This window comes from Balaenoptera acutorostrata, chromosome 2 (assembly GCF_949987535.1).
Source record: "Balaenoptera acutorostrata chromosome 2, mBalAcu1.1, whole genome shotgun sequence".
NCBI lineage: Eukaryota > Metazoa > Chordata > Mammalia > Artiodactyla > Balaenopteridae > Balaenoptera > Balaenoptera acutorostrata.
In genome coordinates, this window is record NC_080065.1 from 29967389 (window position 1) to 29979701 (window position 12313).

Here is a 12313-nt window from a genome sequence, read left to right on the forward strand (position 1 = left end):
CTCAACCACTGCGCCACCAGGGAAGCCCAGAGCTCAAGTTTAATAGCATGCTTCACTATCCCTTTTGGTATCGGTTGCTCTGCTGTGGTCTGGTACTATTTATTCTGACATTACTGTGGAATACATATTACCAATGAAATGTCAATTCTTGGATTTCAAATACCTAAATAAGTTTTATACATTAAATCATTCAAGAAATCTTTATTTTAAAGCCCAGTCTGCGATTCTGACAAGATACTATATAAAAATTTTAAAAATTCAAACTTAAAAAAGTTTTGTTTCTGTAGGACCAAAAGGGGATATTCTATTAATTGTGCATTGCCACAATCTGCTGAAGAGAGACAGTGAGAGGTAATACCTATGATTATAACGTGTAGAAAACTGAAAGTAATCATAATAAAACTGGGAAAATTCAAATCAGAAAGAGTCTCTATTTTAGTTACTATACTTTATTAAAAACATGTATTCAACTAAGCAGGCAAGAAGTTCATGAATTCTAAAAATTTAAGCTTGCTATACATACATGGGCTTTGTTTAAAAAACAAAACAAAACAAAACAAAAAAATCCCATTTTTTCCCTAAAGTCTTATCTCTTAATGATTCAACTCTTGGAAGAAAGAACAGGAAGAGGACATGTGCTGCAACTTTATATTTTAAAATAAATTAGCAAGATGGCTTCATGCCAGAGGAGCACTATAAAACCTAAAAAGACAAAGAAGAAAACAGTTCTACCAATTTGTACAATCAAGCAAAAAATTCAATTTGGAAAGTCAAGCCAAAACTTTAAAGGCTGGCTTAAGATTAAGCTGAAGCACAGTTAGTCCTGCCAAAAACTTTTGAAACAGACAAGGGGTAAAAATGAACATTTCCATAATACTTACAGCAAGCTGCTTGGGTAGGTTTTCTGCAATACGGCTTAATAATGTCTTTGAAGGTTTCTCTGAGCACAGCAAAACAAGGTTGACATTTCTATCTCCTCGGAGAAGTAATCCTTTTGCCAATACTCCCACTCGCAAAACTCCTTTTAAAGCTCTGCAGTGAAATCAAGTTATATTATCACATTTCCCTTCTCAACCAGAACCACGATAATCTCTCAACACACAATAGTAAATGAAGTAACTTTTACACCATTAAAATTCTCAATCAACTACAGTATAAAAACATTCAATATTTTTAGAAATATCCTTCACTTAGATAAGAAATATGGATAAATTAATAAATCAAGAGCTAAGTTCTCACACGGACAACTGCAAAGCAAAGGCCATTAACACTTTTCTGTGTCTCACTTTACAAATTAGAATAAAAGTCATGTTCAATATATACAAAGGTATTTCCAAATGGTAAGGGGAAAATGAAAAGTTATAGATCATAATGCAAACTTGGTATGAAAGATGTTGCTAAAGGTTGAGCTTATTCACACTTATGGGTCAATGTGTTGAGGAAAAAGAAGCTGCTAAAACAAAGAGTAAACAGATGCAACAAATAAATAAAAACTGAATAGCAGCTAAATGCAATTGAAAACTATAAAGGCTGCTTTGAAAACAGACTTGAAATAGGTTTTATATAAATTTAAATAAAATGAGTAAAATTACAAGGTTGGAGACTGTACGAAATTGTTATTTTTCATTTCAGCAAAAAACAGCTGAATACATTAAATATCTAACACAAGCATAACACATGTAGACTGACAACAGAGAATTTTCAGTCTTTGTAACTTTTATTTCAAGTATAAGAAGCCCACATAAGGGAAACCAAAAGTAAACAAAAGTAAAAAACTCTGAAAACACACCTGTCTTTACCTCCCTCTTTCTTATCATCTCCCTCTTTGCTCTTGCTCTTCTCATGTTCAGACAAGCTGTCTGAAACAAGTTTTAAAGCACGTTCAGTGATAGAAACAATTTTCTGAACTGCCTGTAATTCCTCTTCAGTTGGATAAATGGTTGCATGTTTTGTCATTACATAACGATCATCAGATGAGTCAGGACGACGTAAGGGCTGGAGAAGACAAAAAAGATAACTTCATTAAAAAAAGATGCTTCCCAAGCAAAAGTAAAATATTATTTTTCAACTATACATATGTTTTCAAATCTTTTCAATAAGAAAGTCAATTATGCAAAATGTCCATTTAAAGCTATCTTCTCCCTTTTTTCCATTTCAGTAAAAACAAACATGTAAACTATGGAAAGTTACACTATCAAGAATGAGTATGTAACTACGTATGTACACATGCTTTGCCTCAAAACAAGTAAAATTATAATACACACCATCTAAGGTTATAAAAATACTTTCTACTCAACTTTAATAACCAGTGACTCTGAAATGTTTTGCTTTTAGTAAAACAAGTTTCACAAATACATATTCTATGGAAAGACAAATGAGAAAGAATAGTTTAAAGAGCAGGAATTTGTTGCTGTTTCCTTCTAAGTGCCCTCTAGAAAACAGAACAAAGAATAAAAACATCTTGTTTTCTGTAGTCTGAACTTACATGAAATATTCCTCATAACCCAGGTATGTCTTCTTTTATCTAGCTTCCACAGAACACAAACTCTCAAGATGCAGCTCTTACCTACAGTTCTCCTAATACATCCACTGTGTGCTCATCTTGGACCATTTACTTACCCCTTATCCTGCACTTAATTTAGAAGTAGTGGTAGGTTTTTTTTTCATGATTTGAAAAAGGAAAAAAGACTCTAAACCACTGGTAATGGGAAGATAAGAATAATTCTGAAAGCAAAGCAACTGCTTTCAAAATTAGTTGTTCTTGACAATCTAAAGAACAAGGGTAAGAAAATCTCTTATGTGAAAGAAGAGTTGGCAAAAGAAGCTCTGCTCCCTTAGCTTATACTGAAAGTAAGAAAGATGCATGGAAATTCTACGAAGTCCTCATATATAAGGACACGAGTTGAGAACCTGTAATAAAAGGAGGGAAAATTCTAAATCAGATGAAAAACTTATATTGAGATTTGGATATTATTTAGTCTAAAAATTAGCTCCCCGGGACTTCCCTGGTGGCGCAGTGGTTAAGAATCCACCTGCCAATGCAGGGGACAGGGGTTCGAGCCCTGGTCCGGGAAGAGCCCACATGCCACGGAGCAACTAAGCCCGTGCGCCACAACTACTGAGCCTGCGCTCTAGAGCCCGCATGCTGCAACTACTGAAGGCTGCGCGCCTAGAGCCCGCGCACCACAAGAGAAGCCATGACAATGAGAAGCCCGTGCACCGCAACAAAGAGTAGTCCCTGCTCGACACAACTAGAGAAAGCCTGCGAGCAGCAACGAAGACCCAAAGCAGCCAAAAATAAATAAATTTATATTAAAAAAAAAAAAAATTAGCTCCCCAAACTGTTATCTTTCAATGCTGAGCCAGTCTTACACTTTCACTCCCTATGTAAACAAAGTGGACACTCACTGCCGGCCCCTGTGGCTGAGGAGGCATGCCTGGTCGGACTCCCAGAAGGCCTAGTGGGCCTGGGGGACCATGAGGATAGCCTCCGTCAGGCATTCGGCGGCGATCATCCCAATGATGCTGTTCTTCCTCCATTCTTCTCCAGTACATGTCCTCTTCATAACGTCTGAAACATAGAGAATGATACTGTAAGTCTATAAGAAAAATACAACCCAAGAATTTACATCAATAATGATATAAAAAGCAATTTAAAAAATACCCCAAATCAGTCTAGCTTTCATCTCTCTTTTCTCCTACTGTATCTGATTACCTTTATTTGCTTTAACTAGCAGTAAATGGAAGTGAATCCCAGTGAAAAGAGAAAATAAGTAAACAAAGATAAAAGCAAAACAAAATTTCACAGCCTGAAGACAGGGTTGAAAGAACAAGCACCAGAAACCTCAGAGTTCCTTCTAACCTCTCCCTCTTTACAGGAGACTGTAAACTTAAATGCCTACCTAATGTGGCCAGACCAACAATGTGTGTGGGTGAAAGACTCAAAGCATACATTCAGAAATTTTCTTCATGTCTCCAAAGAAATGTGCTCTCTCCTATTTTTTTCTAAGAGAGAACTTCTGAAGACTACCTTTAATTTCCTCAACTGATACAGGCAGAGAGACAAAGACACTTCTCTACAGTGAGGAAAAACAACTGAGATAAATGGCAACTCACATCGTGTTTCACTTTTGGGGACATATTAAGGGTGACAGGAACTATGGTGAAGAAGAAAGCACATGCTCTGAGCCACAGCACAGCTATTAATTATTGCCATAAGGGAATACAGATGGTAATCCCAAAGTCATCAGGATTTTTGTGAAATCTCATGCTCTTTAAGTGTTGGTTCATGTTGGTATCCAAAAAATACCATGTGTACCAAATAAAACACCCATGGACTGAACTTGGACTGTGGGCAGCTAGTGTGTAGCCTCTGCTTTAATAGTCAACATTTTCAGAATCTAATTTCTTTTTTACCATGTGACTCTCTCCTTCTCAGTTCTATCTTTGCTTTCAGCTTCAAACTAGGATACCAGCAACTCCCAAGGTAGTCCTGTCTTTATAGCAAATTTTTGTAACAATTAAGTTTTTACTAGACAAATGTGTTTAACACAAAACATAAGAAAGAAGTATGTTTCTCAAGTAGCACTGCAGAAACCACCAATTTCTTCAGTCGGGAATAAGCAGTGCTTTTTAGGTCATCCAACTAAGGACAGGAAGAACCATACTTCTATGTTATTTAGGTCTTGAGCTCGAAGGCTCTGGAAAACCATGTTCATTCCAGTACTGAATACTTTGTTATTACTAAAGATGTTTAAGTTAAATAAGGGCAGGGACCTTTATCCATTGTTTACCAATTCATACTTGGTGTCTAACACACTATGTGCTACTTCCTGGCAAACTGTAAGTGCTTGATAAATATTTGATATAACAATAAAAGAGGAAGTAATTGCATAATCTAGGTATAGAGAAAAATTTCCAGTGCATTACAAAGGCAGAAACTTCATAAAGAATAAGAAGAATAGATTTAGATACCTAAATAAAAATCGATACATACATAACAACAAAGATTATTTAAAGGTAACATGTTAATAATGGGTTAATAGCTATAATATAAGAAGTGTCTACAAATCAACAACAGGTAAGTTAAACAAATAAACAGGCAATTCACCACAGAAGAAATGTAAGTGGTTAAGCATGAAATAAAAATTTAATTTGCCTGCAATACAAACAATTAAAGTTGAAACAAAACTGGCTTTTATGTTTCACGCTCTCATTGGCAGAGATTTTAATAAGTTACAGAAGCCGTTCTCAAAGTGTGGTCCAGGGACCCTAGGTGGTTCCTGAGACACCTTCAGGGGGATCCATGACATCAAAATTACTTTCATAATAATAACAAGACATTTGCCTTCTCCATTCTCATTCTCTTATGAGTGTACAGTGGAGTTATCCAGAGGCAAAATGTGTTATCACAACCTGTTGAGCAAAGAAGTAGATAGGAAAATCAGGCTACCTTAAGCTAGACATTAAAGAGATCTGAAAAAATATAAAACAATGTCATTCTCATTATTCTGGGGGAGAAATATAGTTATTTTATAGTTAGCATATTATATTTATGCACCATATTATATTAATAAATATGGTTGATCTAATACTATAATTATCAATATTTAACTACATTTTAACAAACATAAAGTCATTTTAAAATTAATTCATAAATATTTAAACTTCTCAGTTTTCATTTCTAATACAATAAATGTTGACAGCTATAACCCATATACACAAGAGCTCTTTGCAGTTTTGTAATTATTGAGTATAAAAGGTCCTGAGACCAAAAAGTTTGAGAACCAGTAAGTTAAACTATCTAGTACAGGCAAAAAGTATGCGTATCTGCAGTCAAACATTTTCATTTCTGGGACTTTATTATTAGCAACTAATCATGATTTATGCAATAATATAGCCTCAAGGATGGTCAATGTATAATTATAATGGGGAAATACTGTAAAAAACCTAAATATCTAACAATATGTAATTGGTTATAAGGAAAATTTTACATCTCCACAAGATAATACTATGTAGCCATGGAAAATAAGAAAAAATAATTCTAGCTTACTTTTTAAAAGAGTTGGTATGTAAATGAAAAAAAGCAGGTTATAAAATACACATACATTACACTTCTGTTTATATTTATCTTAATTATATTTTAAAACTTGTACACAAATTCTCATAGCAGCAGTATTCATGATAGCCCAAAAGTGGAGATGACACAAATGTCCATCAACTGATGAATAAACAAAATGTGATACATACACGTAATGGAATATTATTCATCTATAAAAAAGAAGTACTGATATATGCTATAACATGCATGAACCCTGAAAACATTATGCTAAGTGAAAGTAGCCAGACACAAAAGACAACATATTTTATGATTCCATTTATATGAAATCTCCAGAATAGGTGAATCTATTATTAGTGGTTGCCTAGGGGTAGAAGGAGGAGTTGGCGGGGTGGGGGTGGCGGGGGAGGATAAGGATTGACTGCTAATGGGTTTGTGGTTTCTTTTGCAGGTCATAAAAATGTTCTAAAATTGACTGTGGTAATGACTGCACAACTGCGAATATAATAAAAACCAGTGAATTGTACGATTTAAAGATATGCCAATTATCTCAATAAAACTAAACATTTACATATCTCTTGAACACGTTTCTCATTTCTCCTTCCCTGTAGCCTCTAAAGTTTTTATAATAGACGTTTCCTGAGAAACAAAAACAAAACAAAAAAACCCCAAAACCCACACATTATTAATGTCTAGAAGCTACTAAATCTGATATTCCGGATATTTTTATCATGTAACCAAATGTTCTATTTTGCTTGTTTTAAACAGAAGCATTTATTTGTAGTATTAAACTATTTCTTTGTGTATTTAAATATATATAAGATACCATTTCCAACATAACTCCTAATACCAAGGACACAGTCAAATATTAGAATAGCCAATAACTTAAGTTTTAATGCATTTCTCTCCTAGACCTAAGATCTTCCAGAGAAGTGAAAACTAAAAGTATATTAAATAGGGACTCCCCTGGCGGTCCAGTGGTAAAGAATCCGCCTTACAATGCAGGGTATGCAGGTTCGATCCCTGGTCAGGGAACTAAGATCCCACATGCCACCAGGCAACTAAGCCTGCACACCACAACTACTGAACTCACGTGCCTCAACTAGAGAGCCTGTGTGCCACAAACTACAGAGCCCACACGCTCTGGAACCCGCGTGCCACAACTACAGAGCCCGTGTGCCCTGGAGCCTGTGTGTCACAACTAGAGAAGAGAAAACCCACACACCACAACTAGAGAGAAGCCCGTGCGCCACAATGAAGATCCCGCGCACCAAAACGAAGATCCCGCATGCCTCAACGAAGATCCCGTGTGCCACAACTAAGACCTGACGAAGCCAAAAATAAATAAAGTAAATAAATAAAATGATAAATAAATCTAAAAAAAAGTATATTAAATAAATCTGGATTGCTCTGAATGGATGTCACATACTCAGAATAGCTAAATTTTTTAGAAAGGCTAAACCACTTATCGTGCTATTAAAAGTTAAAGATACTACCTCATTTCCATTCTCCAGCGTTCCTCTTCTTCTCTTCTTCGCCAATACTCCTCTTTCTGCATTTGCTTCCTCATTTTCTCTTCTTGAATCTTTCTTGCTCGAATACTGGGTTTTACTTCTACTTGCAGATCTGGATTTACTTTTTTCTGTTAATATAGACAAGATATTTGAAAAACCAGCAACCCCTCCAACAATCTACACGTATCTTTAAATCATAAAATGCCACATATTCTTTCATCACAGGGGCTTTTGTTTGCAAATTTCCTATTATAAGAGTAAATGCGGGCTTCCCTGGTGGTGCAGTGGTTGAGAATCTGCCTGCTAATGCAGGGGACACAGGTTCGAGCCCTGGTCTGGGAGGATCCCACATGCTGCGGAGCAACTGGGCCCATGAGCCACAGCTACTGAGCGTGTGCGTCTGGAGCCTGGGCTCCACAATAAGAGAGGCCACGACAGTGAGAGGCCTGCGCACCATGATGAAGAGTGGCCCCCGCTTGCCGCAACTAGAGAAAGCCCTCACAGAAACGAAGACCCAACACAGCCAAAAATAAATAAATAAATAAATTAAAAAAAAAAAAAGAGTAAATGCAGTAAAATAAGTTGAATCAGAGGAAAAATTCAGAATACATTCATAAACATTCTTTTTTCCTTCCCACCCCCAAAATTCTTAGTTGTTCAAGTTTAAAGCTATACATTTAGTACGTAAAACGTACATAACTTAGTGCTAACCAATAAAAGAAATCCTTAGAAGACTGATGGATATTAATTTTCCTTTGTTTGTAAGTAAATGATTCTAGATACCTGAGTGTGGGGTTAAAAAGTTTCTTTTCATATAAATGTATTGTCCTTTAACAGATTATTTTTAACTTTCACTTCTGCGTTTAGAAAACATGAATCTAGTGCATTAGTCCAACCTAATTAAAAACTTTAAATACATTATTTAGATTTAACTTATCACTTGAAGTGTTTTCAATGAAGAATTCCTCATCTCATAATTCATTTTAGTGGGAATTCTGCCAAGATAAAGGAAAAGAATGGAGACCCGACACTTCTTTCAAACACTTCCTGTGATGCAATTATCTTTACATGATTACTTGATCCAAATAATGTTATAGCTTTATTTTGCCACTACAAGTAATGAAATATGATATCGTTTTTTCCTAAGTATAACAAACTAGTCAATAAAAACTAAACATCTGACTCTATGTGAGACATTACATGCCAATTCTGGAGTGGGAGTTCATGGACTTAGTGAGTTATATTTAGAGGCCTTGTTTTTGCATCTAGAATGTTCCAAGCCATATAAAAAGAGAAAATAGCTGAAATTTTACTCACTTTATATTGAAGTCTGTGTCTTCGCCCTTTTAAGTGCATCTCCTTAGCATTGGGATCATTAAAGCTGCACTCACACAATTTGCAATGGAATCGAATTACTTTTCCTTCATCATTTCGTACCTTGATGTGGAAAAAAAAATTCAAGAATCACAACAGGAATGTTACAGTTGAAGATTTCAATTATAAACCCTCATGGGTTGTAAATAACTTTTAGAATTTGAAGTGAGAAAAAAACGGGGCAATGTCTATACTTTTTAAAAAGGATAATCTACAGAAATGAACTAAAGGTAGAATTTTTAACTGTAGCAGGCAAGACGTGTTAGCATGTATTTGGCTCTTGTAATTAACTTTTATTTTAATACTTTTGTCTATATGTAAACATTTAGATTTAAATGCAGTTAGATACCTTAAATTCTATAATAAATATTTACTCAATACTTGCTACTGGCCAGGTATTGTTCTTGGAAATGGAGATAAAGATGATGAAAGGCATTATTCACATTTATTTCTATAAAGCCCAAGACTTTATACATGTAACTTTATGGAAAACCAGTATCAATTTTTTTCTAACCGCACAACCAGTTAGGAAGACAAGTAGGCTAGAATGTTATTAAAAAGTCTACAGTGAATTCTAAGTTCAAATGGTCCAAGTTTTAAAAATTGGTTCTGAACTCAATTCTCTGAAGTTTAAGATTACTTTACCCAACATCACTGGCAATTAAGCTGTTCTGGCTGTATTTTTTTTTTTTTTTTTTTAGACAACCAAGTCTTACTCTTTTAAGAGCTGTAACTTTAATTAATTAATTAATTTTTAAAGAAGTTTATTAACCTTTAAATGTCCTTTTTTTTTTGGCCACGCTATGCACGGCACTGTGGAATCTTAGTTCCCCAACCAGGGATCAAACCCATGCCCCCTGCAGTGGAAGCATGGAGCCTTAATCACTGGACCGCCACGGAATTCCCAAGAGCTATAACTTTAAATTAAAATTGTATGTGAACTACTTTCAAACTGCATAGCCCAGTTTTCCACCCCATAAACAAAGAACTCAATATGTAATTTTTCTTGATGTGGAAAAGGATGAAGGAACAAATAAATATTTGCTAAAAATATACTGTAGGCTAGGCACTGTGCTAGGTACTTTATTTCATCTAAGCTTCATAACTTTGCTGGCAGATAACCAAATTTTATAGATGTAGACACTGAAGCTCAGAGAACTTGTTCTCTATAATTGTTCTACAATACAGCAAAAGTAAAGAGTAGGGCTACACCACTGTATGTTAGTCTTTCTGCTAACAGCAAATATTTATCAAGCCCCTCTGACGTTCCCTCATCCTCCATTTATTGAGTTACTTTGTCTGTAAAACAGGAATAGTTTTCTCATCAGCTTGAGAAATCAAATAAACAGTATCTGTTACATCAGCAACCTTAATTTTACACATGAAACTGACTGTTCGGAAGGAAATATTTGCTGTCTTTGTCATTTCTGCTGCTCACAATTTTTATTACTTTTTATGTTCAGAAGAACAGTAGAAGGGTTATATTAAAAGAATGCCTGCCAAGTAGATGGAAAGTTACTTCACACCACAGTGATGGCTGTCAGCAGGGAAAGAGAGAAGTTAACAAAAAAATTGTGATGTCACTTAGGCAAGCTTAAAAAAAAAAAAAAACCTTCAACGAAGATGCCTTTGATATTCCTTTTTAAGTAATCTAAACCTAAAATACAATTGAATATAATTTAATTTTACACGTAAAGCATGCTTGTAACAATGACACACGTCTTCCCTTTATCTGATCTCACAGCACTAGTATTCTCAAATCAATACCTCCTCCACATAATCATGGCCCACCGGCTGCACATCACTCTGCAAAGCAGCAAGGGACGCAGGTGTGACTGGTTCTGACACTGTGTCTGGCTTTACTTCCGGGATCTGTACAGCAGTGACAGGAGTGCTTTTAACACATTCGGTTCCTTTTAAGTCTTCTGTTTTATTTCCTGTTGATTGCAGTTTGTTACCACCTAGAAGAGCATAAAAGAATTATAGTAATTTAAATTTTCTTTTTGTATAATGTATGACCTGATACAACAAGAACTTCAGATAAAGTTCTGATCTTTTCTAACAATTGTCAAACTCCTGCCTGACACAGAGCAGGTCAGAAGTTTGAAGAGCCATGTAAACCACTTGGCTTTTTTATCTTATTAATTAAATACATGTCTGAATTTCCTTTCCCCTTCTCTACGTCCCAATATCCAATGGTGCTCTCTGTCCCCACCATGGCTCTTATGGGATCAAGTACCTAAAAGTAAATAGCAAGTACCTGAAATGGTAGAGTCTAAGCCTAAATCGTGCTTATATCCCTTTGCCAAGGAACGGGGCACTGTTCTAAGTTCTGGTAATATAAGAATAAGACAGTGTGGCTGTCTTTGAGGTGCCAACAGTTTAAGGGAATATACAAGTCATTAGAGTACCATGTGGCAAGCGCTGTTGTAAGTATTAACAGGGTATTGTGGGAACGTAAAGGAAAGGAGCCACAACCCTTTAAACTGACCCAGTTAAGAATGGCTTTACCAAGGGTGTGACACTTGAGCTGGGCTTTGAAAGAAGAGCAATGAGTATGAACTGTCAGGCAGAAAAAAAGAGAATGATGTCTAAACAGAAAGAGTAGCATGTACAAGAAAAGCACAAAAACATGGAGTTAAAAAGACTATGGTAAATTCAAAGACTCAGTAATTCAATATGAATTACTACCGAGATAGAGGTGATGATATGAGACAGGGGTCAAACTGTGAAGAGCCCTGGATGACATAATTAAGGAATACAGAGTTTTTCCCTACATGCAAGCGGAAAGCCACAGAAAAATTTTAAATAACAGACTAACACAATTTGATACTTATATGACTTTGACAAAAGTGTTGGAGAAACTGGATGCAGTGAGAGACAACGCTCTGAGGAAGAGACTTTGAAGGCCTAAAAACAAGGCAGTGGCTGTGAAGAAGAAATGACACTTTTTGGAGAAATACTGTAGTGACAGAAACAAAAGGACTAGATAAACTGGAGGCAATAAATAAAAAGAAATCATGTCAGTGAAGTTCTCCATGCGAAAAAGCAGCAGTTTTATGAGATTATTATTACTCTTGTGACGAGATAAAAAGTTAGATTGAGACACTAGTAGGCATCAACAGAACCATACAGATCGTGACCAGGAAATACCTAAAATATGGCTGTAGAACTCAGGTGGGGGTTTTGAATTGGCCCAACTGATTTTAAACTCACTGCATACACAGTGGAATAGATGAGACCACTCATGAATACTAGGTAAGTGAGATGAGGGCCAAAATCAGAATCTTAGGAACACCACCAGTTAATGAACATGAAGGCAGGAGAACCAATCAAGATACCCGAGGAAGAGGTGAGTGGACATGGA

At 35.7% G+C, this 12313-nt stretch overlaps 1 protein-coding gene across 3 annotated transcripts in view; it reads right to left on the minus strand.

The window, feature by feature from the left end:
- The window catches only part of ZFR (zinc finger RNA binding protein), a 78913-nt gene that overhangs the window by 32884 nt on the left and 33716 nt on the right, over positions 1-12313 (minus strand). For all 3 annotated transcript variants that reach the window (XM_057540260.1, XM_057540261.1, XM_057540262.1), the window contains 6 exons: positions 10714-10907; positions 8890-9009; positions 7555-7700; positions 3409-3571; positions 1790-1995; positions 882-1032 (listed from right to left, as the gene is read on the minus strand). In XM_057540260.1, coding sequence (XP_057396243.1) covers positions 882-1032; positions 1790-1995; positions 3409-3571; positions 7555-7700; positions 8890-9009; positions 10714-10907 — 980 coding nt within the window. The remainder of the gene's footprint in view (positions 1-881; positions 1033-1789; positions 1996-3408; positions 3572-7554; positions 7701-8889; positions 9010-10713; positions 10908-12313) is intronic.